This window comes from Primulina huaijiensis, chromosome 13 (genome assembly GCF_012295235.1).
Source record: "Primulina huaijiensis isolate GDHJ02 chromosome 13, ASM1229523v2, whole genome shotgun sequence".
In the NCBI taxonomy this organism is placed as follows: domain Eukaryota; kingdom Viridiplantae; phylum Streptophyta; class Magnoliopsida; order Lamiales; family Gesneriaceae; genus Primulina; species Primulina huaijiensis.
In genome coordinates, this window is record NC_133318.1 from 18263298 (window position 1) to 18288702 (window position 25405).

Sequence of the window (25405 nt, forward strand, 5' to 3'; positions counted from 1 at the left end):
ATCTCCAAAAATTTCAGGTGCAGGTCTTCTCAATTTGGTCAGGAAGATACTTCACCCTTTGGGACGCTGTGCATTCTTTAAGATCGTATTTGGATTGATTGAATTCAAATTCATAGATTTCAAATATATTTTTGTTGACGGACATGTTTAAAGGTGGAACCAATTCTAACAAAACCGGATAATTAATCACTCTATTCACCAAAAGTAGCACATTATGTCCATACACACATTAGAAAAATGACAACGTACTACAAATATAGCTTCTCAGCTCCGCTTGACAGGATCAAAGTTGGATACACCAATCACCGCCCCAACTAGGGCAAATAGGACAACACCACCAGCCACAATGCTCAGCAAGAAGTTCTTCAGTGACGGCGAAACGCCGCTAGCCGCCTCCGCCACGTCGGGTACGACCATCGAAGCAGTCAAAGCACCTGCTGTGAATCCGGTTGCCACCTTCTCCTTCCATGAAGCATTCAATTCAAATTTCCCAACTCGTTTCGACACCGTTACACCATTTGATGATAGCTTCAACGGCAATGGCTTCAAGAACCCATCTGCACTTGGCGGCTGCCTCTTTAGAATGGCACCAGTGAGTGGCACCGCCATCGACAAGGTGGAAGTGGAGGCCATTTTTTTATTTTATTTTTTTTGCAGTTGATTTACTAGGGGAAGTCTTGTTGATCTGCTATGATTCAATGAGTATATTATGTTATGGATTTGAACGTCATTTGCATAGGAGATCAGAGGATGAGGGTATCTTGTAGTTTTCCGACATGGCACCTCGCCACTTGGTATTGGTGGATAACGTTATCTATTTCACAGCCACAATTTCCTATCTTGTCTGATTTTCTAATCCAAATTTTCTTGCATTTTGAAAAGTTCATGCTTTTGAGTGATTTTAATTAAAAATTTGATCTATAGTCCATATCATCAAACTTCAATCGGTTTTGAACGCTCTCACAAAACTATAATTATTAATAATATGTTAAATTTAGAAATTATATAAGTTATGACAATCCTTTGTTCGATACAGGTCAATTTTATGCTTCAAGATGACAAAGGGAAAAACTCTTTTTTTTTTTTTAATTTGGAATCTCATCAATAAAATTCAATCTCAATGAAAAATACGAAAATTTTACTTATTTTTTGAGCTTCGAAACTAAATATTTAAAGAACCTTAAAATGCAAATATATCCTCAGTGATCTGACAACCAATGCAAGCATGCCAAATGAGAACAATGGTTGAAATCAAATGCTGACAAGAAAATTACTCGATGGAAAACAAAACTTTAGTATTGTAAGATGAAAACAGTTCCACACAAGTCTCCGCGGTTTTCATCTGTCCAAGGACGGCTGATGCGCTCAAGAAAAGTTGAGAAAAACCACTAAAAGGTTCAAACTTCAACTTCGGTTGTTTGAACTGTGGCTGGCCTGAAAACTTCTTCTTCCTTTGGAGGATGAATTGTGACAAGGTCAGGTAGAGGAGTCATAGGACCTTGCTTTCCTTTCGGATCCCAGTCGAGCATGATTTTAACCTTGATACCGAGTACACCCTGAGCAATCAGAAGTCCAAAATTTATATTAAATTCAGAAAAAGAATCCAAGATAATGGAACCAAACATAATCGCGATAATTCTATTCTAACAGCATCACCAAAAGAAGAACCGACTCATACCTGTCTAAGCAGAACATGTCTCACAGCAGCGTCAATGTATTCTTTGACTGGCTGACCAGATGAAATCATGTAGCCATCTTTGAACTTCATGGATTTAGCACGTTGAGCCCTCAATTTTCCACTAACAATTACCTGAGACCCATGACAACAATCTCATAAATGTAACAAATACCAAGCAACGAAGTCTGAAGAATTAAGACAGTACATTAGTATACCTCACAACCCTTGGCTCCACTCTCCATAACAAATCTTAAAACACCATAGCACGCCCTGATGAATGTAAACATGAACCGTATGACTTTCCAGACACACTATCGAACATAGAAAAGAAATGAACAGGAACTAACTTTTCAAATAACGACCCCTTCCCTAGTCTCCACAGAATATATTTCAGAAATTTAAAAGGTTCAAAAATACATAATTTTGGAACTGAAAGAAAGACAAAATTGTAGAGCTCGCAAATCATAAAAGATAAACTTAGTTTCTAACTTAAAAAATCACTTAAAACACGTAACAAATTTTTATCAACAAACATGTAATCAACTTAATTGGTGCGCCACTTTGTTTTATGGATAACAGAGAAGCATTTAGAATAGTAAAATGGTTGATTACAGAAATATAAAATCTTTCAATCCTTAAATGATAGATTTGATGGGACAAAGAACCATCATTTGATGTCTCATCTCTATCATTTAATGAGCTAACCAATCTTAAAAAAATATAAATCCGAACGAATAGAACGTGGCTGTAGAGAATATTAACAGTGGAAAGTCATTAGAGTAAAATCCTTAAACTTAGCGGCTACTCAATAAGATCATCCATCATCAAATAGTATCTTGGCAAGTTAAGGAAGATGATAAAAGTTTACTAAAGCTCATAGCTTTCGAAAGCATCAATCAGATTTACTGAAAAAAATGCACATAAGATTCACAAAGAAATCACTAAAAATACAAAGAACAATAAAATACAGGCATGTTGACTATTTTTGAGAGGAAAAGACTTGTCAAGAATGACATATTCATTCATACCGCCTCACAGCAAGGCCACCAAGGAGCTTATACCGAAGGGACTCGGCCTGCGCAATGGCACATAGCCCCCTGTTGTTCACCTTCTCAGCATAAAGCTCAACGCTGTTCTCTGGAAACTTGAACCTCTTCTGTACTACAGAGGTGAGCTCCCTAATCCTCCTCCCCTTCTCGCCTATTGCGTTAACAGCAAAAAATTCCAATTAACTTCCCATAAACACAAATCAAATCAACCGTATGATAAATATGGAACATCCAATCAAATTCTTCAAAGAGGAATTGTCAAACAAGGAACTTTTTCAAATCTTAAACGTTCACACTGCAAAACATAAAATAAACCATGATTATACATAAATAATCACCAAGAACATTCTGTGTGCGTGTTGCACGGATGATAATCTCCGTCCTCATGGGAGTAACTCTGACCTCTACCCCAGAATACCCATCCTCGGCCAGCTCACGCATCAACACCTCGTTGAGCTCCGCAAAGAACACTCCATCAGCCACAAACTGTACCCAATTCAATTATCACACAATAAGACATAAATTACGCAAATATTAGAGACTGGATCGAACGAAAACCTTTCGCTTTTTGCTCATCTGAGTAGCCATTTTCGTGTTTGCAGAGGACGATCAAGATCTGCTGTTTAGTGAAGCTGCGTACGTCAGGAATTTAGGGTTTCCGTGTTGTTTAAACGGCAGATTATAAATGATTGGAGAATTGATCCGACGGTTGAAATTGGTGCTATCAAAATGGGCTTCAATTGTCAGTGGGTTGTTAGTAGTTGGGCCATGACATAGGGTCCATTAAAAACGAAAAAGCCTCCACAATGTTGGGATGTGGGCCCTTATGAATGTAAAATCCGTGGTGAAATGAGATTTATAACTATCTCGGCTCCTTTAAATTTATACCCAAACGTTTTCGATCCGTTAGACCATCATATAGTTATATTTATAATATTTTTATATTATTAATTTTTATATAGTATTTGAAAAGAAAAATGTGTGACATGCAAAACATAATTTATCCTTTGATTATATATATATTTTAATAATATTGTGCATATAAATATAGAGTTTTGATTTTCTAGACTAATGTTATTAGTAATAAGAAATATACTAAGTCTAGATTTGTTTAAAAAAAAAGTATTTCCCAATAAAACTTTTGTTTTCATATTTTGTAGATACCTATTCAAGGAATAATATTTAGGTCAAAGAGATTTTATATAAAAAAGAATAGAGGCTGCAAAATTAAGAGTGAGAGACGTAGCAAGTGAGAGGGAGCATGGACTTGAAGCGATGATTTAATCTAAAGAAATCAAGTGCTCGAGTCAAGGCGTATTGCTATGTTTCCAGTGTTGAAGAAACTTAACAACACCACCTAATCGAAGTGTTGTTTGAGAGTTGTTCGTTGAACAACATTTCAGCTTCATAGGTTTTGCTATTTTGACCTGAGGCACCGCACAAGCATGTTCACTTATGCATAATTCTTCGCGTCTTGATTTATTTACGTAAATGATGGTAAAAAGGCACATCCATTAAGTCTTAAGAGGGACAATAAACTAATCACGAATTCTGGCGGAAGAAGAGGATTTGATTTGATTTTTGATGTTATAGTAAAATAGTTTTGGAAAGTATTTTGTGTATATTTTTTGGTATTATGAAATTATTTTTCAATTTTGAAATATCGTGTTCCGGGTGGTAAAATAATATAGTATAATAATATTAACTATTTTTAAAAAGTGACACAAAGTTAAAATGATTAAAAATTTGATGAAAAATGATTAAAATTAGACATATTTCCAAAATTTTAATATGACTGTTTGAACATATGTATTCTGATTGTGTAGTTGATTGTATACTATGAATATGAAAGTGTAAAGTAAGGGAAGTGAGAGTAGAAGGGAATTTCTCAGCTCACTTCTCAAATAAACCAGAGTAGTGGATGACGCGAGATACTTTGTAAAATCAATAATGCCATCATGATTTTGAAAGTGATTGTATTTTAGGAACGTCAATTCAAAGATGTTTATAGAACAGTTAAGAGATGTTCGAATTGATGGAGTAAATGATATTTTGATCAATAATATTTTCTCGGACAAGTTTGTCACACATAACTTGTCCAATGTGATTTTTCTCATGCGAACTTATCACACAGAGCTTGTCTGATGTGATTTGGTAGATATTGTGTTAATTCAAGGATTTACTCAATACACATCAAAATATAATGACTACTACGAGTTCTCACGTCATAAAAAAAATGAGGAGGAGATTCAATACTTGGAATGAAGAGGACTAAAATGAATTATTGAAACATTTAAGCATAAAGGCACTACCCCCAACTCGATGTCATTAATGTGGATCAAAGGTTTAGGTCCTACCGACAAAGTCACTTGTTCAATCAAAGAGAGTGAGATTTAGGAACAAGTGTGTGGAGCACGATCAAACAATTAATATAGGAACCACTCTAGGAAAAAAAGCTTATTTGGAGAAAGAGAATAAAAAGAAGTTAGAGATGTATAGCAACCTATATTTATATAACCTAGCTCTCTTTTGATACGGTTTTACGAATATTTATATGTGAGATGTTCTCAATCCTACCGATATTCACAATAAAAAGTAATATTCTTAGAATAAAAGTAATATTCTTTCATAGATGACCCAAATAAGATATTCGTCTCACAAAATACGACCCGTGAGAGTCTCACACAAATTTTTGTCATTTATATAATCGATCTTTTATTAATATTTTATGGTAGGGTATTTATTATTCTCACGACATATCTCACTAGTAATTTAAAAACCACTACAAAGTTTGAAAATGGCGAAAACTGTTGTACATAAAATTATAATTTACCTATACAATTGTACTTGAAAGTAAAAACCAGAAAAGATCACACAAAAGTAGAGATAAGTGGAAGGGATAAGAACACAGTGAATAACTTGCTTAAAATGGGGCCCTTGTTAGGTTGGTGGAGTTCACTGTTCACTACATATTGGAACTGATTGCTTTGTTTCTTGACTACTCAAAAGTAGAAGAAGAGGAGGAGGAGGAGAGGAATTATTTAAGGGGAAAGAGATCATGAAAATCTGCAAAGATACATTTTTGAAATCAGCCGTTAATTTTGACAAACAGAAAAAGCATTTAAAGCTTCCTTTCATCAAAATCTAAGTAATGGGACATCAAATTCTTGAACACACACAAGGTAGAAAATAGAAAGGAAAGATGTCAGAATCTTATTTTTTATTTCACATGAATAATTAAGCAGTTGTAATATTCGGCATTTCCCACAACCCTTTACCATGATGCGAAGAAATTATAATCCAGAAGATTATAAAAAGCCTCGAGCTTTTACTTTCTCCAAATAATCTTTTATGTCTGTTTCCGAGTTAAGCAAGTTATTCCCAGCTGCTCTTCCATTTGATTCTCCTTGATCAACTGAATTAATCTCGGTCGTTCTCGTTAAATTATTCGAGAGATTGGAGTAAAGATCAACGACACGTCTGACGTTGTCGTTGAGTTCTCGAATCAAACGCGCATTCCTGCTCAGATCATCAGGAATCTTGGACTCCTGGTTCTGACTAATCTCATTGATCAGTAGCTTGTTTTGATCCAATATGTTCTGAACTTGCACGATGCTCTTCTGAAAAGTCAGCAACATTTCGCCATGTTCAGATGAAAATGCACCCCCCTCCATTTCTGGGATCTCGATCAACTGAAAAAGTAGCTCGATCAGATGGAGATGCAATTAATGGAGGAGACTTGACTTCAGATTATAAGGGAGAAAGATGAAGAATTGACATCGAAGAGGTGTGTGATTGTGAACTTATGGAGAAAAGATGCATGTATGTGTACCCTATCTTTAAGTACTGTTAAATATATGTTATGATGTTGAAACAAATAAAATATGAATAACGAGAATTAGAATGTAAATATCATTGATTTTAGACAAAAATTTGTGTGAGACAGTCTCACGGGTCGTATTTGTGAGACGGATATCTTATTTGGGTCATATATGAAAAAGTATTACTTTTTATGCTAAGAGTATTACTTTTTGTTGTGAAAATGGGTAGGGTTGACCCGTCTCACAGATTAAGATCCGTGAGACGGTCTCACATGAGACCCACTCTTGATTGTAATACCAAAAGGAATGCACATCCTATCATGTTTTAAACATACAATATCTTCTTGAAATAAATTTACCAAACAACTTATTTTTGTCAAAAAGTAGTAGTATAATGGAAGTCGGAAAATTATATTTTTAGTCATAGTTAGGTTGTCGGTTGATTGATGGTCTAAGTCTACTCTTAGTCATTTTTTATCGGAGTGCAGATGGAAAATCCTGACACGGCTACACACATTGCCAAAAAAGGACTAAAGTTGGAGAAAAAAAAAAGAACCATGATACACTTAATGTTTCGAACCGAGTTATATTTTGCTCAAACTGATCATGATCTTGAAGCAAAATCGTAAGCACAAATATGAATTGAAATGTAAAGAAAAGTGTGCTTGCGTGCGTATGTGCCTGCCTGTCTGCACTCACGTTATTAAAAAATCTAATAAAGCACATTAAAAGAGTCATAAATATATCAAACCATTGGTATTTGGAAAATATATAGTTTGTTGGTGATTTTAATAAATAAATTGTAATTATTTTTGGAAGAGGACGAAAACTGCCCAATATCAATATATATTAGGGAGAACTTAATTAGAAATTTCAATTTGATTGAGACACGAAAACTTTTATCGACAAAATATAGTTAGATTTTTTTAAGGATTAGGCAAAATATTTAATGCATATGGCCATGGTACTTGCATGAGTTCCTAGAAGAATGGTGGCATACTTGAGGTTGTGGTTAGGGTTGAGCAAGATTTCAGTTAAATCGAATTAATCGATCGAACCGAATCAATTCGAAAATTTGGTTCAGTTATTTCGGAAATTCGATTTTCAATTAAAAAAATTCGATTTAATCGGTTAATTCGGTTCGGTTACGGTTTTAAATTTTGAAATCGGTTAACCGAATTAACCGATATAATAAATAATATTATTTAATAAATTTTTATTTTTTTAATCAATTTTTATATATATTTTAATTTTTAATTTTTATGTTTTTAATCCATATATAATTAAAGTTAAATCATAATTTTTTTAAAAAAACTAATCGACCGACCGAATTAACCGATTTTAATTCTGTTCGGTTTTCATCAGTTATGAAAATTAATTCGGTCGATTCGGTTATGACTAAATTTTTCGGTTCGGTTCGGTTTGGTTATTACTAATTCGGTTCGTACCGACCGAATGCTGACCCCTAGTTGTGATGACAAACTTGGTTGGTTACAAGTGACACTACACTTACCGATCATAGTTTGGATTATGAGTTATTAAACTACGGTTTTTGGCATACTAATTGTTAATTTACGATTATTTTGAGTTGATAACTGACGTGACATCATATTTGTCAATATTTTTGGTGTCGTCGTATAAGTATTTTTTGATCTCATGTTAGCTATATGACGAATAGGACTATAAGAAAAAAAAAATCAAAGCTATGTATTGTACCAAAATAAAAACTTTGAATAATTATTATACCCAAACCGAAATTGTGATATGTAAGTGGAAACAAAATATTTTTCCTTAATTTTAATTGAATATTTACCAAACTAAGCACAAATTTTTTCGTATTAAAAAAACCATGAGAGAAATTTTTTACAAAACAATTTAATTTATTTGACTTTAAACCAAAAGTTATCATTTTCAACGCTCAAACCCATGCAATCTCGATCTAGAAATATTTTGTGATGAACGTACAAGAAAACTTTCCTTGGATTTGTCCAAGATTTTTAGAATTCATTTATTTCTATCCGGGGTGGCTTACTTTGATTTTGGGGCATTTCGTGTAATATGCTTGTATGGTCCTTGAATATGGGTGTCTGATCCTGAGGTCGCAGTGACCAGACCCGTGGGGTCGTACGTTTACCAAAAACACAGGTTTCCGCAAAGTCGTAAAATCATGTATGGGAATGACACCTGCCCAATGCCGGAAGGTGAAGGAAGTTGGTGACTGATGACAGAGAGCTGGAACTTCTATTCTATTTGATCGATATAATAATTAATTTGTATCGGCCATCGTTTTGAAAAAGTTGTTAATCCAAAATGCTGTAAGAGTTCATGAAAATCTCTTATGTAACATATAGTTTTCCTCGTTGTGACCTAACTATTTGATCCACCAACGAAAAAAGTATAGAGGTGACTTTTACATGTTTAAAATTAAAATCGCTCTCGTAGTGTAGCACTTTTCCTCCATATTCTGACTCCAATACCATAGTACCCTGGCCCAAGCTTGTACAAGCGCCACACAAAATGAACTTTCATAACAACTACTCCATACTCTAATTGTTTTATAAAAATTGTTAAATAAATTTTCTATATATATGAGTCAACGGAAATCCTTATAAAGATTTTAATAATATAGTTTCAACTCATGTGGGGAATGACGTACTACAAAATTAATCTCATTTCGTCAAAATATAATTTTTTTTCTCTGAATTACTTTGGCATGCATGTTTAATATAAATTTTATTTTATAATACAATATTGATTTTGCATTAAAATTATTTATAGTTTGGTAATTCTTTTAACTTGAAAATGTTTTATACAAAGTATTATATAGTTATTCACTTCAAAGTACTACAAACACAACTTATAGAGGGGGTTATTATTTCGCAGTGGGATATCTGCTGAGCAAAAGCTATCGAGCATTGATTTAACAGTGATTCGATTGATTCAAATACATTCTCAGTAGACGTGCATTTGACCAGATATCTCCACGACACCAATATATCTCTATTATTGAGTTTGTCATCATGTAAATCAAATAGTCATCGTCATTGTTTCCATTTTTTTTTTTACTGAGATCAAGCATGATTTATGAACTTCATATATCTGGATCAATGATCATTCGTTTAGCAAACTTCATATATTTGGATCAATGATGATCGTCGAGAATAATGCATCATGTTTATAACCCATTTCGCTTACATTTTCATTCCTTTGCGCTTCATTCCTTTTAGCTAAAACTTTACCTCAATCATTCATTTTAGCCCACACCGTTACCTACATTTTTGGCAGCACTGCTTCATCCTCTGGGGTCTCCTCCACTCGGCCATCATCGCAACAGGCCAAGAAAATTGGAAGAAATGCTTCACTCTCACTTACTTGCTTTGCCTTCCTTCTTGTCGGTCCTCTCCTTCGATCGTCTCACAACATCGAATGGTTCACATACGTTCTGTAACACTACACCTCTATCATAAATGATGGCCATGTGTGTTTTTCCAGTAACCAACAAATTACAAAGAGTGGAGTGGTGGAGGAGGGTACTATATATTGAAAATGGAGTTGGGGTTGGAGTTAGTTAGACAGATGACCATGGAGTTCAAGAAGAAATAATCGGACTGTACTAGAAACTGGGCTAGAAAAGTGGAGGTTATAATTTGCAAGAAAAATGAGGATGTGATTAATGGTGTGACAAATTCTCAAACATTATCTATGACCAAATGAATGAATCGAATCGAATCGAATCGAATCGAGCATGACATTAATCGGGATGTAACATCTAATCGACCCTAATTAGTTTAACGAAGCAGAATCTAAGAATATTGAACGTTGTGTGATTAGCAATAATCACCGCTAACAATTTCTCTGGTTAGAGTAGGAGCAAGACTTCATGCCCGTTATTTATTATACCTGAGATAATACAAGAACCTTGAATAGCAACGGTTTATTAATCATTTATCGATATTTAAAGAAAAAATATTTAATGGGTTGAAAGTACTCAGAGTGGACAGTCGAGGAAGTATCTAGTGTCTATCTTGTGATGCAAAAGTACAACACATGTGGCAAAATAGGCAGATGCCTTTCAAACGAAATAAATACTAATCCCAGAAATAGGAAACAAATACAATCTGAAAAGCAAAATCCCAAGGGATTCCCCACCTCCTCCCATTTGAACATAAGAAAAAGAACAGTTTCCAGGCCACACTACACATGTCTACTGATANTTAATCTTAATTCTAATTCTAATCAACCCTTAATTTTAAATCAACCTTACCCATTTTTATATATATATTTTAATTTTTAATTTTTATGTTTTTAATCCATATATAATTAAAGTTAAATCATAATTTTTTTAAAAAAACTAATCGACCGACCGAATTAACCGATTTTAATTCTGTTCGGTTTTCATCAGTTATGAAAATTAATTCGGTCGATTCGGTTATGACTAAATTTTTCGGTTCGGTTCGGTTTGGTTATTACTAATTCGGTTCGTACCGACCGAATGCTGACCCCTAGTTGTGATGACAAACTTGGTTGGTTACAAGTGACACTACACTTACCGATCATAGTTTGGATTATGAGTTATTAAACTACGGTTTTTGGCATACTAATTGTTAATTTACGATTATTTTGAGTTGATAACTGACGTGACATCATATTTGTCAATATTTTTGGTGTCGTCGTATAAGTATTTTTTGATCTCATGTTAGCTATATGACGAATAGGACTATAAGAAAAAAAAAATCAAAGCTATGTATTGTACCAAAATAAAAACTTTGAATAATTATTATACCCAAACCGAAATTGTGATATGTAAGTGGAAACAAAATATTTTTCCTTAATTTTAATTGAATATTTACCAAACTAAGCACAAATTTTTTCGTATTAAAAAAACCATGAGAGAAATTTTTTACAAAACAATTTAATTTATTTGACTTTAAACCAAAAGTTATCATTTTCAACGCTCAAACCCATGCAATCTCGATCTAGAAATATTTTGTGATGAACGTACAAGAAAACTTTCCTTGGATTTGTCCAAGATTTTTAGAATTCATTTATTTCTATCCGGGGTGGCTTACTTTGATTTTGGGGCATTTCGTGTAATATGCTTGTATGGTCCTTGAATATGGGTGTCTGATCCTGAGGTCGCAGTGACCAGACCCGTGGGGTCGTACGTTTACCAAAAACACAGGTTTCCGCAAAGTCGTAAAATCATGTATGGGAATGACACCTGCCCAATGCCGGAAGGTGAAGGAAGTTGGTGACTGATGACAGAGAGCTGGAACTTCTATTCTATTTGATCGATATAATAATTAATTTGTATCGGCCATCGTTTTGAAAAAGTTGTTAATCCAAAATGCTGTAAGAGTTCATGAAAATCTCTTATGTAACATATAGTTTTCCTCGTTGTGACCTAACTATTTGATCCACCAACGAAAAAAGTATAGAGGTGACTTTTACATGTTTAAAATTAAAATCGCTCTCGTAGTGTAGCACTTTTCCTCCATATTCTGACTCCAATACCATAGTACCCTGGCCCAAGCTTGTACAAGCGCCACACAAAATGAACTTTCATAACAACTACTCCATACTCTAATTGTTTTATAAAAATTGTTAAATAAATTTTCTATATATATGAGTCAACGGAAATCCTTATAAAGATTTTAATAATATAGTTTCAACTCATGTGGGGAATGACGTACTACAAAATTAATCTCATTTCGTCAAAATATAATTTTTTTTCTCTGAATTACTTTGGCATGCATGTTTAATATAAATTTTATTTTATAATACAATATTGATTTTGCATTAAAATTATTTATAGTTTGGTAATTCTTTTAACTTGAAAATGTTTTATACAAAGTATTATATAGTTATTCACTTCAAAGTACTACAAACACAACTTATAGAGGGGGTTATTATTTCGCAGTGGGATATCTGCTGAGCAAAAGCTATCGAGCATTGATTTAACAGTGATTCGATTGATTCAAATACATTCTCAGTAGACGTGCATTTGACCAGATATCTCCACGACACCAATATATCTCTATTATTGAGTTTGTCATCATGTAAATCAAATAGTCATCGTCATTGTTTCCATTTTTTTTTTTACTGAGATCAAGCATGATTTATGAACTTCATATATCTGGATCAATGATCATTCGTTTAGCAAACTTCATATATTTGGATCAATGATGATCGTCGAGAATAATGCATCATGTTTATAACCCATTTCGCTTACATTTTCATTCCTTTGCGCTTCATTCCTTTTAGCTAAAACTTTACCTCAATCATTCATTTTAGCCCACACCGTTACCTACATTTTTGGCAGCACTGCTTCATCCTCTGGGGTCTCCTCCACTCGGCCATCATCGCAACAGGCCAAGAAAATTGGAAGAAATGCTTCACTCTCACTTACTTGCTTTGCCTTCCTTCTTGTCGGTCCTCTCCTTCGATCGTCTCACAACATCGAATGGTTCACATACGTTCTGTAACACTACACCTCTATCATAAATGATGGCCATGTGTGTTTTTCCAGTAACCAACAAATTACAAAGAGTGGAGTGGTGGAGGAGGGTACTATATATTGAAAATGGAGTTGGGGTTGGAGTTAGTTAGACAGATGACCATGGAGTTCAAGAAGAAATAATCGGACTGTACTAGAAACTGGGCTAGAAAAGTGGAGGTTATAATTTGCAAGAAAAATGAGGATGTGATTAATGGTGTGACAAATTCTCAAACATTATCTATGACCAAATGAATGAATCGAATCGAATCGAATCGAATCGAGCATGACATTAATCGGGATGTAACATCTAATCGACCCTAATTAGTTTAACGAAGCAGAATCTAAGAATATTGAACGTTGTGTGATTAGCAATAATCACCGCTAACAATTTCTCTGGTTAGAGTAGGAGCAAGACTTCATGCCCGTTATTTATTATACCTGAGATAATACAAGAACCTTGAATAGCAACGGTTTATTAATCATTTATCGATATTTAAAGAAAAAATATTTAATGGGTTGAAAGTACTCAGAGTGGACAGTCGAGGAAGTATCTAGTGTCTATCTTGTGATGCAAAAGTACAACACATGTGGCAAAATAGGCAGATGCCTTTCAAACGAAATAAATACTAATCCCAGAAATAGGAAACAAATACAATCTGAAAAGCAAAATCCCAAGGGATTCCCCACCTCCTCCCATTTGAACATAAGAAAAAGAACAGTTTCCAGGCCACACTACACATGTCTACTGATAGCTTGAACAGAAAAAAGCACTGTCCCATCACCATCCAATTACTCTGCTGCCCTTTGAATTTTCTTCCTTTTTTTTCGTTTCAAAAGACTCCTTTTTCTTTTTCTGCAAAAAAATGAAACCAAAATTTCAGTACATGAGTTGTTATGCATGAAGAATTGTTAGTTTATACCATTTATGTGTCATGAAGAAGTTGTGCAAAGAGTTCGGTGCTGGGGAAATAGAGAGCTGAGTACTCTCTTGGGTTGCCCTTTTTTCCTCGGGATTATTCGGCCAAGAATGATCAGTATCCTTTTTGTGTGGATGTTCATCGAGAAAACGATGCATCATTTTCTTGGGCTGATCAACGTTCAAAGACACATCACAAGAATATTCTGTGTGTTTCATTTGGGACACTGATGAACCCATTGTAAGAATTATTCCTTGTCCGTAACTGTTCCTGCACTTCAGCTAACACACTCAGTAACCACAAAAAATAAGGACAAACACTATATATCATTTGAGAAAGAATTAAGCAAAGGCTTGATCAAACCCCAGATATAGTATATCAAATGAACCTGCAATCTTTGGGAGGTGGATTGGAAGAAGCACTGGATTCCATGAAAAAATTAGCTGTGTTGTCTTGAGATGATGGAAAGCGAACCCCTGCAGGTCTAGTGGAGCCCAAGTGCGGATAAAGAAAGTGGGATTCAAGATCAGATGAAGAAAAAGAGTGTGTGTTTTTGGTGATTGATGTTGCGTTTATTGGATTAACTTCCACAGGCTTTCTTGAACGGTTTCTGCCTCTGTGCATGTGTCTTTCACAGTACTTGGAATCAGGATACGCCTCTTTAGAGCACCTCCACTTCTTCCCATCCGTTCTTCTACACCTCCCTGGTTCTGGATCCATTTTTCTTCCAAATCCCATTTCAAAACAATTCCATCCAACTGCAATTAAATCCCATTTCAATCAGCAAATATTATAAGAAATCAATCGAGAAATATGTATGTGCGTGTAGACATATGCACATGTACATATAAAACGTGCGAAAATGTATGAGTACAATGTTGTGGCTGGTGGAGGAGGAACTTTGAGGCATTAACAGAAGGATCCAAACTTCTTCTAATGGTGAAGAGGAGATCTGGTGGGATGGGCAAGCCTGAAACCATGTACTTGAAAACAAGAGCTTGGTGTTCAAGTTCTTGCCATTGAACTGCGGTAAAAGGGAATGTACTACTTCTTGCAGTATTCATCATCAAAACAACTTCTTCAAGCAAAACAAATACAGAAAAGGGGTGAAATTATCAAAAGAGCCAAGTCTTTCAGGCTCAAAGAAAGAAAGAGATGAAGAGAGGTAGTGAAAGTGACAAAGGGTTTTTGCTTATTATTGATTATAAAAATACTGCTAGAGAGTTTGAGCCCTTGAAATAAATGTGCATCAGAGCATAGACATATTTAATCAGGGGACCATATTTCATTTGGGTTGAAGAAATTTGTCAGTGCACAGCTAAAACTAATGGTTCTGATCACAATATCATACTGTCATATCTCTGACATTTTTTTTTAAAAAAAAAATTTCTTTATCAATATTATCACACACTTTTTAGTGGGCTCTGTGCAAATATCAAGAATAACAGTAAAGTTATACTTATCTTTATAACAATTAGATCATTAGATTTATTATTGTATAATGAGATTTTGATATTATACTATGATATTTTATATTTAACATATGATGAAATTTGATAAATATAAATTTTTTGTATTACGTTTTTTTATGATATAAAAATTATTTTATAAATTTAACTGTACATGTATCGTTCTTGATGTGCTGCAGCACATCTGTGGGCATCTATTGCACTGATGCAACTATGCTGCAGCTCCTCTCTCTGACACTAATACGGAAATTCATTAAAAAAAAAAACCAAAGTAAACAGCACTCTGTATTTTCTTAATTTCTGCTATTTTTAATGTTTGACAATATTATCAGTGTTATTATATATTCTTGACAAACCCTGGGTGGGTTGGCTGAATTTGCAGTTCTTTGATCATGAGTAAAATATTGTACGGTTCTTTCAACTTTTTACTGACTCTTGCTCGCCCCTGTTTTACTTTTACGGCATGACCTGCCACTCCCCACTTATACTTTCACCTTTCTTAATTTCGGTGCTCAGTGCTTCTCTATCAACGTGACAACTTCCAGCACCGACTCCCAGATATACACAACGGGTTCTATAAATTTTTATGTAAAATAAAAGGTAATTTTGAGAATATTCGAACTCAATTAATTTAACAATTTTTTAATTGAGTTAGAATTGAAATTTGAGTCGATTTTAAAAAAAATTAGCAAGATGGTCCTTGCTTATTCACACGGGATTCCACGTGGATCGCATCGAGTCTTAATTTTGTATCGTACCTTTTTCACGTCCGAAGCTTGTTATGGACTTGTGTCTTTTAATTGCACGAAGGAGATTTCGAATCGAAGAAAAAATCTGAATATTAAGTTTTATGCAACTCTCTTCATATCAAAAAAAAAAGGAAAAAAGAAAAAGAAGAAGATATAGCCCTAAGCTGAAGAAGTTCACTGAATAAATATTTTTAGTAAAGAATCATGTGACACGACAGAAAGCTTAATTCATGTTTTAATTAATCAATGAATCAGATGGTATCACGTTTTACGAAAATGATTAACTTAAATTGTTATAGCAGTCAATTGTAGCACATTATAAACTCATTTTAAATATTTAATTTTCATAATGTGGGACAAGAAGCATCACATATGCGAATGAAGATTTTATCAAGAATTATAAAAACGAAGAATTTGTACGAGAAACGGAAGTGATGAGAATGAGAAATTTGTAGATAAAGAATCTCGACACTTTTTTTTGTCATACTTACTATGTTCAAATGTTACCAAATGGTGAGACTCGTGATTGAGAATGGTTAGCGTACTTGAAGGAGTTTGAAAAAATATTTTGTATTTGTTGTAAGTTGTTTAAAGTAATACACATAAAAAAAATAATTTAGCAAGAGAGAGAATATTTAATGACCAATAATAGCATTTGTGTGACAAGCTTAAATAAACAACATGAAAATAGTGTTGAACACCTTACTAATTTGAGAGCTTTTGTTGAACTACAAAAGAGATTAAAGAAAACATTGACAAACGACAAGGAAATGAAAGAACAAATTAAAAACGACACAAAACATTGGAAACATGTTATGCTAAGAATGGTTGTTGTCTAATGTCTTGTCATACATAATTTGGCATTTCATGGTACACATGAAAAAATTCATGAAGATGGTAATGGTAATTATGAGATTTTCTAGATGTATACCATTAGTATTTTAAGTTAATCAGATTCTTTAATTTTGGGCTTGAGCTTGGTAATTGTACCCCAAAAATACAGGCAAAAACTTGTGTGAGACAGTCTCTCGGGTCGTATTTTGTGAGACAGATCTCTTATTTGGGTCATCCATGAAAAAATATTACTTTTTATGCTAAGAGTATACTTTTTATTGTGAATGTCGGTAGTGTTAACCCGTCTCACAGATAAAGATTCGTGAGACCGTCTCACAAGAGACCTACTCAAAAATATATGTAGATTGAATAAAAACCCTTTAATTTCTATGTTAAAACTATCACCCAAAACTACATGAACGTCTTTCCAAAAGAAAGAGACCGAAGAAGACCATCAGTCATTATCGATCTAGCTCCTCTTGATCGTTGTAAATTGAGTTTAGCTGCAACTTGATTATGATGTTATAGGTTTGATTTTTATTCAGCTAGATATTACGATTTTGAAATATAATCGGTGATAATATTAGAAGGAATAAGATTTGGATTGGACATTTTGTTTTTTAACTTAATAAACTTGAAGATATCATTTTCTTAAATAAATAGAACTTTAAAGTTTTGAATTTATATTAAGCCTTCTTATTTGGCATGATATTTTGCATAAAATTATCTTGAGTAGGTCTCTTGTGAGACGGTCTCACGAATCTTTATCTGTGAGACGAGTCAATCCTACCGATATTCACAATAAAAAGTAATAATCTTAGCATAAAAAGTAATACTTTTTCATGGATGACCCAAATAAGAGATATGTCTCACAAAATACGATCCGTGAGACCGTATCACACAAGTTTTTGCCAATTATCTTAGTTAGCAAAAAAATTATAGCTAGACGATATGCTGTCTTGATGTTGCTGTGAAACAATTGTTTGGTCTTGTTTCTTTTTGTGAAAAATATAAAGAAAATGATTTTACTTATGTTTGAATAGTTGCAATATTTTGAATCTATATTTGGGTTCTTGTATGATATTGCAAAATTGGTTTCATTGGATGATTATAAATTGATGAGTTCTTGTGTGAATCTTGAAAATACTTTAAGAAATGATGACATTTCTGATATTGATGCAAAATATATGTTTTCAGATTTACAAGTTTTGCAAGTAATGTTACCAGATGATAGATGATGTAAAATTTTCTTTTAGGAAGGAGTGGTGGTCGAAAGATAAAATTGGGAATTTCGCCTATGACCTTTGAACAAGAAGGACCGACTCTGATGAGATCGCCTCACTTGTTTTTGTGAGACAAATCGTCAACTCTATCCGATCTATGAAAAATATTATTTTTTATGTCAACATATTGTTTTTCTTTGTAAATATCGGATCAACTCATCTCACAAATATAGTTTCTCACAATATTTCATTCTACAGTTTTTAATATAAAAAAAAAATCAAATTGTTGAAATGGGATACTTTTGTTATCAAAATGCCCTAACTTACTTTTGGTGCAGGCATGATATTTACTCCAAGATTTTTAATAAATAAATAGGTATATTTTAGTGTTTTTCTTCAATTTAAATACAAATATAATTTTGTATGCATATTAAATTCAAATGATATGTTTTGATTCAACCTGCCAATTTTTAATAACATAAAGTTAATTTAAAATAATTATTTGAAACTAAATTCTTATAAATTGGCCTTAGTAAAAATAAATTCATCAAGAAATTAAGTTTTTGCATAAATTAAAACATTGTTTTGTATGGAAAATAAGATTATGGGTTTCAATGATACAATAAAATTTACTTGCCTTTTTTGGGATATAAATGTATTTGTAATATTTTGCTATAATTTATTTAACTATTATGATTATCGATACATGTGTGAAGAATATTATGTTTATTTTTTAAAGAAAACGAGGAATATTATTTAAGCAAATTAGTTCCTTTTTTTTTTTTAAAAAAAAAAAGCTTTACCAAACTAATCTGGAAATTGCATAATTTATGTGGGCATTCAATTCTTTGATCAATTGGCATGATTGGACAACTCTCCAACAACAGCTAATCCAATGCCCCACCAAATATAGCATGAAAATTCTACTATCATATTACATTAATCATGTCAATTTCTGTATCTAGACAATTCATTCGTTCAAAGAACCTCAACTTTCATTGTTTCCAAATCTAATAAAAAAAAAAAATAAGGAGTTTATGATTATCAGTACGAAAGTCTCGAATTCGATACTCAATTACAATAAATATCTCGTTAACTTGATAAATGCAAGAACTTAACATTGTTGACAAATGGTATTTTGTTGAAATAAAAAGAAATTTCATTTGATATTTTTTGCTATTTGGACTAACAATTCAAACTCAATCTTACCGCCAAAAAAACCTCATATCTTCTGCTGCAATAAGCATATCGAAAAATTTTGATATGTTGGCTACCAGTGTACTCATTTATGTGTCCATCATTGAAATATTATCAATATAACATATAATTTTATTATATTTCATCACGTCTAATAGATGACGTCATGCATAACCTTGAACATGATAAATACATTTGTTTAGAGATAGAGACAGAAAAGTAGACTTTGTCCACCTCTTCATTGCCAGACTGTCACTCCCACACCCTCACAATCTCTATATATACACAAACATTCCAGATAAGCGAACATGCAAAAAACCCTTAATTCAACAATTGGACTAAGTACCTCAATTATCTCCGAATCAATTACTTATCTAGAATCATGAGTCTTTTTGGGATTGGAAGCAGGTAGATTTCTCTATTTCAGTGTATAATACTATGTTTTCGCAAGCAAGCAAGCAAGGAATCGCGCCGTTATTGATAGTAAAATGTTTTTACTCGATGTTTATTTTTCGGATTCCATGGCTACCGTTTCTTTGCTTTTTTGTCCACGGTTGTTTTGTTTTCCTACGCATGCATGTGTTCTTTTTAGCTTGAATATTTTAGTTTTCTTTTGATCTTATGTGGGATTTTGTTTGCTGGGATTACCAGTTCTTGCATATATGCTTTTTGGATTCGGGTTAAGATTTTGCTGTTCATCGATTTTTGGTTTGAAAAATTGGGGTTTTAATTCACTATCTGCTGTTCGATGAACAATCAATTATCCCAATTTGTCATATTTCACTTGGGCGGCAAAGTAATTACTAAATAGTTGCAAAGCTTATTTTATGTGACAAATAATTTCATTGGTTGCAGAAATCAGAAAACATTTCGTCCCAAGAAGAGTTCTCCTTCTGGAAGTAAGGTCTGTATTAACCATCATTGTTTTATTGGATTACGATGTAAATGTAAACCTTTTTTTAGAAAATACACGTAAATTTCGAAATACTTTTGAGTTCGATGAGAAGTCCCTGGTATCACTTACATTATTATATCAAATCATCGGCCTATTAATTTCTGGATGGGAATTTATTTAAGGGGTTTGATTGATTCAGGGCTTGCAACTTAAGAAGCACATTGATGCCACTTTGGGCAGCGGCAATTTGAGGGAGGCTGTGAGACTTCCACTCGGCGAGGATCTTAACGAGTGGTTGGCAGTAAATAGTAAGATTTTGTTTGTTTTGATTTAGTTTGTATCGGAGTTGCATCAAATTCTGATTTGCCAATGGCTATTGTATGTAGGTTTAATCATATATAATAATAATACTATCGAAATAAAAGGGAGAATGGTGTTGTATCAATGCTAAAATTTCAAGAAGTATCCGCCTCATCTCTATATCATTTAACTTGGTAAACATTGATAGGGATGTGTAATATAAGTTTTCATAATTGATTTGATGAATGACTTCGTTGTATTTTGCAGCTGTGGACTTTTTTAATCAAGTAAATATCTTGTATGGCACTCTCACAGAGTTCTGCACATCGTTAACGTGTCCAACAATGTCGGCCGGACAAAAGTATGATGCACAAGCACAACTAAGGCTTTAGGATTCAATTTGGAATATTTGTTGAGATTTTCTCTTTTTAACCAGGTACGAATACAGATGGGCAGATGGGATCACCGTGAAGAAACCTATGGAGGTTTCTGCTCCAAAATATGTCGAGTATTTAATGGGCTGGATCGAAGCTCAGCTTGATGACGAGTCCATTTTCCCTCAGAAATTTGGTGAGTGGTAATGCTGGCATGGTTTGTACACCTGTGGGGACTCGGGGAGTTAAGAGGGTGACTGCTCCTTTTCTCTGTATCCATAATTTCTGGCTCCACATCTAACACGTCCTTGTGCATTCTTCGGGCTAATTTTACTGCAGGCACACCTTTTCCACACAACTTCTTAGATGTCGTAAAAACCATACTAAAGAGGTTGTTCCGTGTGTATGCACACGTCTATCACTCCCACTTCCAGACGATAGTGGATCTCAAAGAAGAAGCACATCTCAATACTTGCTTCAAGCACTTTGTTCTGTTTACGTGGGTAAGCACAGGGAATGATTCGGACCCTCTATATATATTCTATTTCTCATTGTTTGTTTTTGGTGAATTGGGATTGAAAAACAATAATTTTTCTTGCATTTCATGCAGGAATTCAAACTAATCGACAGGGGAGAGCTCGCGCCACTGCAAGAGATTGTTGAGTCTATCTTGCAGTGTTAGAACATTCTTGGTCTTTTAGTCATTCATTCATTCATTCAAATTGACAGCTCTTACCTTTTCCACCTCCATTGCTGAAGTCGTAGCAATAGAGCTATTGGATAATTTCTTGTTATAACTGTTAAATGTACACAAATATGGATCTCTGTACTCTATCAGTACTAGGCAAATATTTCTTGATCTTGAAGTATTGCATTCAAAGATTCTGTGACATACTGCAAGAATATCGATAACATATATTATGTTAATATGGTGTTCCAAGAATTTTAATTATCAAGTTAAAACATGCTAAATATTGTGCACGTAAAACCGATATTTTAGCGTTATCAACGGTCAAATATTTAATATATGTACGTAAATGTCTGTACATTTTTAAATTTCAAATAATAATTAAGGTCCCTATGTCATTAATTAGTAGTTCGAATTTTCAAAGCAAAGCAAGTAGGTTTGATGAGAAGAAAGTTGAAAGGTTGCTGCATCAACTACCTGATTACGACAAAATGAAAAGGCAGAATCAGCATCAACTACCTGATATTTTATGTCAACTGTTATTGTTAAGCAACTAAAAGCTTGAACAGAGCATTCAAAATTGAAAATACCTCAAATTCCATCTTTTGATAAAGAACCTGAGCTGGTTTATTATTTCCATGAACATGCACAAACACCTGCTTTACACCTACAACACAATTATCTAAGTCATTATAAAAGTAGTCCGAAAATAACAGTATTATTATTTGTTCTTTCACAAGAATCTGCGGCGTGGTAGATAAACTTGACAATATACATAGTATTCAGTCTCTACTGTTTAGTTCATGACATTGATGATGTTTTCTGGAGAAATGATGCGGCAAAAGAGGTGACCTCGAAGTTAGTGTGCCACTAATATGGCAGTACTTATAGGGCTGATGCAGTATAATGGGTGGAATGAGAAGTGCCTTGTATCTGATGAATGTCAAGTGGGCCTTCGCAGGTATCCATTTCTCTTGGAATGAGTGATGACACGTTTACAAGGTTATTAAAAGTGCAATTATGTAAGGTAGGCAAATGTGGAGCAACACAGACTCAACCTCTTTTCATTTTTACTTCAAGTGATACTTTACCATAAAGCGATTCTGGTTCCCTGTGCTTACCATGCTCTTTTGCAAGGGAAATGGCAAATTGCAGCATGTTTCTTGCAATACCCTTACGACGTGCTGACTTTGCAACACATAAGTTTGCGATGTAACCAAATTTACTGGATGGTTTTCTGTCGACAAAGCCAAAAAGAGGAGCTTTAATCCGTTCCTGTTCAGAAAATGCAACCAATTTTCAGGGGGGCACTAAAAGATTGATTTTAATGTTTGACCAGTGTTCGAGTACAGCAGTACCCCTGGAAAGGACTGCCCGTGTGACAAATATCCATAGCTCAAATCCACGGTTCCAATGACACTCTTCGGTGCATTATGCTTCACGGTTCGATCCTCCTTGTTCGCCTGACAAAGTGATCAAAATTCAAGTACTGTGCCAATTGCAAACCTCATACACTATTAGGACAGGAGCAGATATGAGCAAACCATCACGATGCAATTGCATTTCTCTTCAAGTTGTGCTTTGCATCTGGTTTTCAACGAATTGAACTCCTGGACAACGCAGAAGGTGGTAAGATTTTGACAGCAAGAAGCCAACTCCAAGGATTGTGACACAGGTGTAGAGTGATATCTACCTGTTCTGCAAATTTTTTTTTGTAACTTTCAGCATATCTGCATAACAATCCAAAGTTGAGATTCAGCTGCAGTGATCCGGTTCGAATCTTCCATTACATTGATTTAAAGTTATCAAGCTTGAGGTAAATATTGGATATGATTTTATCCTGATTTGTAATCAATGAACAAGGTTTGCGACTGTCTTTAAAAACAAAAGGAAACATTGATAATAAGAGTTTTCGGATTTGGGATCTTTGCAACTTATGTAGGCCTAGCTCTCAAACCACAGCAAACCGAGTTGCGAGTGATTCAAAAACTCGTGTTCAACCTTTTGAGAACCGAGATGGTCGAGCTCGAGCTTCAGTTACTCGAAATAACTCTGAGTTGAGCTCTTACATCAAGCTCGAGCTACTTGAATCTGGCTCACATTTAGAAATCTCTACTTGATCTAGTTCGAGTTAGAGTGCATTCCTAATCCAAATTAAGTCACAAAAGGAAGTTGAATTCAATTTTTAGTGCAAACCGGTCATTTTCTTGGTTCTCCCAATGAGCATCAGCCCTAAGCCATGCTGCTGCCTAAAAACAATATTTCACAGCTGTCATTGCACGTTAGCTTATGCATAGAATATTAGACCACCATATTTAGCTTATTTATAGAAAAGTAAATATTTACCCAATATTCTTCATCAATTTGAGCTTCGCGTGCCACAAACTGCCCATACTCGAGTCCGTCTCCTTGAATAGCCACTTGATCTGCTCGCTGCAATCTGTCGAATTTGATGTTTAAAGGACTGAATTTATCAGTTTCAGGAGTGGATAGTTTACGAAGGTCTTCTGATAATTCTTTTTCCTTGGTTGCCGGGGTAGACTTCGAGCTCACCCTGTATGTTTAAACGCATCTGCTTACTCATTCAACAAGAGTTTCTTTCTATCTATAACCCAAAAGATGACGTCCAATGAATCTATAGATAAAGCAGCTTGTGAGAACTAGTACACACAAGCAGAAACGGATTGAACCAACTCACATTGCCCAAGACGATGAAATCGTATGATGAACTCGTATCCCATGGCTCGAATTTCTTGAGAAATCCGGGCTTTGCAGAGCAACGGCTGCAGACATGCTGGATTCAAATATAGATTATGGCAATGTGACTCAAATTCTTTTTCAAAGAAATTATAATTATTTATGTAGCATGGGCTAATACCATATCTTTTCAGACCACAGAAATTAAATGGTGTGGTCCTCTCAGAAAGATATTTTCTTTCACGGAGTATTGGCTCTCGTTGATGAAGTACGAGCTCAAGGCCACAATTATTTGGGAACCGTGGGTTATTCACATTAAGGTCCGATTCGCGGAAAATTCTGTGGGTGCATCCCAAGGTGGTTCCAATTAACCCACCAAAGACAAATATTTGTCTTCGTCTCCATTGCGTCTCTCTCGGCCTCTAAACCTTCGTACTCGCTAACTGAACATCTATTGATTGCACAAGTTAGTATCATGACTCCAAATTGCATCACAAACATAACCATCAGAACCCCACATTCCAGCCTCACCAAAAGCTTAGCCTCTCGGAGATTTTTCAAACATGGCAAGGCTCGATTTTTCCTTCGTATATAGTATTTGGCTAAGGGATGAGGCGAGGAGGAGAGAAACATGGGTTACGTAGCAAAAATGAGTGAGTTGCGAGAAGAAACCGATGAAGGAGGATAAAAGCGAGATGCAAGAAACAAGGATAAACGCGCAACCAAGTGAAGTTGGTGGCAATTTGAGCAAAATTATTGGGGCTAAAGAAGCCGCAGAAAGAATGAAAATCGAAAACAGAGAGGAGAAGATTTAGGAAGGAGCACGAGTTTCTCAACTTTGGTGAAGCCATTTTTTTGATAAATTTAATTTAAATCTGACGATGATATGGAAAGGAGAGATTTTGAACTTACGTAGGCAAGAAAGCTTGGCCGTTTGAGGTTACGGCTATTTTCATGAACCAGGGAGCTTGGTTTCCTTCCTCCTTTTACTTTATTTTTAGTTTTTTTTTACACA

The 25405-nt window shown here is 34.3% G+C and overlaps 7 protein-coding genes across 12 annotated transcripts in view; 1 reads left to right on the plus strand and 6 right to left on the minus strand.

Annotated features, from left to right (window-relative positions):
- Positions 1–163: 163 nt before the first annotated feature.
- LOC140991071 (uncharacterized) lies at positions 164–698 on the minus strand. The gene has a single exon (XM_073460985.1). It carries the CDS (start codon positions 631–633, stop codon positions 265–267), a length of 369 nt encoding a protein of 122 aa, XP_073317086.1. The 5' UTR covers positions 634–698; the 3' UTR covers positions 164–264.
- A 471-nt stretch (positions 699–1169) lies between these two features.
- LOC140991069 (small ribosomal subunit protein uS3x) lies at positions 1170–3440 on the minus strand. The gene is made up of 6 exons (XM_073460982.1): positions 3286–3440; positions 3066–3213; positions 2707–2878; positions 1894–1948; positions 1679–1810; positions 1170–1556 (listed from the first exon to the last, which is right to left on the minus strand). Exons 1-6 carry the CDS (start codon positions 3313–3315, stop codon positions 1398–1400), a joined length of 696 nt encoding a protein of 231 aa, XP_073317083.1. The 5' UTR covers positions 3316–3440; the 3' UTR covers positions 1170–1397.
- A 2595-nt stretch (positions 3441–6035) lies between these two features.
- LOC140991295 (protein ELF4-LIKE 3-like) lies at positions 6036–6401 on the minus strand. The gene has a single exon (XM_073461213.1). It carries the CDS (start codon positions 6399–6401, stop codon positions 6036–6038), a length of 366 nt encoding a protein of 121 aa, XP_073317314.1.
- Positions 6402–13546: 7145 nt separating this feature from the next.
- On the minus strand, positions 13547–15263 carry LOC140991806 (growth-regulating factor 2-like). 2 transcript variants are annotated; one of them, XM_073461974.1, is made up of 4 exons: positions 14839–15260; positions 14353–14722; positions 13968–14234; positions 13547–13900 (listed from the first exon to the last, which is right to left on the minus strand). In XM_073461974.1, coding segments are annotated over exons 1-4 (831 nt in total). In that variant the 5' UTR covers positions 15032–15260; the 3' UTR covers positions 13547–13899. The 2 variants fall into 2 exon arrangements, with proteins under 2 accessions (XP_073318075.1, XP_073318074.1); XM_073461973.1 differs by lacking the exon at positions 13547–13900 and having other exon boundaries at positions 13907–14234; positions 14839–15263.
- A 4434-nt stretch (positions 15264–19697) lies between these two features.
- On the plus strand, positions 19698–21851 carry LOC140991323 (MOB kinase activator-like 1A). Its single transcript, XM_073461236.1, has 7 exons — positions 19698–19844; positions 20292–20340; positions 20531–20639; positions 20899–20992; positions 21068–21201; positions 21345–21508; positions 21616–21851. Exons 1-7 carry the CDS (start codon positions 19819–19821, stop codon positions 21685–21687), a joined length of 648 nt encoding a protein of 215 aa, XP_073317337.1. The 5' UTR covers positions 19698–19818; the 3' UTR covers positions 21688–21851.
- On the minus strand, positions 21709–25385 carry LOC140991322 (GCN5-related N-acetyltransferase 6, chloroplastic-like). 5 transcript variants are annotated; one of them, XR_012177838.1, is made up of 10 exons: positions 25303–25385; positions 24392–24487; positions 24040–24247; positions 23890–23942; positions 23387–23423; positions 23238–23303; positions 23030–23156; positions 22815–22930; positions 22284–22360; positions 21709–22170 (listed from the first exon to the last, which is right to left on the minus strand). XR_012177838.1 is itself a non-coding variant. In XM_073461232.1 (10 exons), the coding sequence occupies exons 1-10, from the start codon at positions 25344–25346 to the stop codon at positions 22096–22098; spliced, it is 945 nt and encodes a 314-aa protein (XP_073317333.1). In that variant the 5' UTR covers positions 25347–25385; the 3' UTR covers positions 21709–22095. The 5 variants fall into 5 exon arrangements, 4 of the variants coding, with proteins under 4 accessions (XP_073317333.1, XP_073317334.1, XP_073317335.1 ...); XM_073461232.1 differs by having other exon boundaries at positions 22785–22968; positions 23052–23156; XM_073461233.1 differs by having other exon boundaries at positions 22815–22968; positions 23052–23156; positions 25303–25361.
- The window catches only part of LOC140991324 (uncharacterized), a 78663-nt gene continuing 77648 nt past the window's right edge, over positions 24391–25405 (minus strand). Inside the window, exon 5 of the mRNA XM_073461240.1 lies at positions 24391–24487. The gene's annotated coding sequence lies outside the window, so the exon portion shown is untranslated. The remainder of the gene's footprint in view (positions 24488–25405) is intronic.

Excerpts from the sequence above, each read along its gene's own strand:
- LOC140991069 (XM_073460982.1), bottom strand. The coding sequence starts at position 3,315 with ATGGCTACTCAGATGAGCAAAAAGCGAAAG. Across the intron at positions 3,214-3,285 it reads AGATGAGCAAAAAGCGAAAG|TTTGTGGCTGATGGAGTGTT; the intron begins GTTTTCGTTCGA and ends AATTGGGTACAG. Across the intron at positions 1,811-1,893 it reads GTGGAGCCAAGGGTTGTGAG|GTAATTGTTAGTGGAAAATT; the intron begins GTATACTAATGT and ends CATGGGTCTCAG.
- LOC140991806 (XM_073461973.1), bottom strand. The coding sequence starts at position 15,031 with ATGATGAATACTGCAAGAAGTAGTACATTCCCTTTTACCGCAGTTCAA. Across the intron at positions 14,723-14,838 it reads CCTCCACCAGCCACAACATT|TTGGATGGAATTGTTTTGAA; the intron begins GTACTCATACAT and ends ATTTAATTGCAG. Across the intron at positions 14,235-14,352 it reads CCACCTCCCAAAGATTGCAG|GAACAGTTACGGACAAGGAA; the intron begins GTTCATTTGATA and ends GCTGAAGTGCAG.
- LOC140991323 (XM_073461236.1), top strand. The coding sequence starts at position 19,819 with ATGAGTCTTTTTGGGATTGGAAGCAG. Across the intron at positions 20,341-20,530 it reads GTTCTCCTTCTGGAAGTAAG|GGCTTGCAACTTAAGAAGCA; the intron begins GTCTGTATTAAC and ends TGATTGATTCAG. Across the intron at positions 21,509-21,615 it reads ACTTTGTTCTGTTTACGTGG|GAATTCAAACTAATCGACAG; the intron begins GTAAGCACAGGG and ends CATTTCATGCAG.
- LOC140991322 (XM_073461232.1), bottom strand. The coding sequence starts at position 25,346 with ATGAAAATAGCCGTAACCTCAAACGGCCAAGCTTTCTTGCCTAC. Across the intron at positions 23,304-23,386 it reads AAAAAAAATTTGCAGAACAG|GAGTTCAATTCGTTGAAAAC; the intron begins GTAGATATCACT and ends TGCGTTGTCCAG. Across the intron at positions 22,969-23,051 it reads ACGGGCAGTCCTTTCCAGGG|GAACGGATTAAAGCTCCTCT; the intron begins GTACTGCTGTAC and ends TTTTCTGAACAG.
- LOC140991071 (XM_073460985.1), bottom strand. The coding sequence starts at position 633 with ATGGCCTCCACTTCCACCTTGTCGATGGCGGTGCCACTCACTGGTGCC.
- LOC140991295 (XM_073461213.1), bottom strand. The coding sequence starts at position 6,401 with ATGGAGGGGGGTGCATTTTCATCTGAACATGGCGAAATGTTGCTGACT.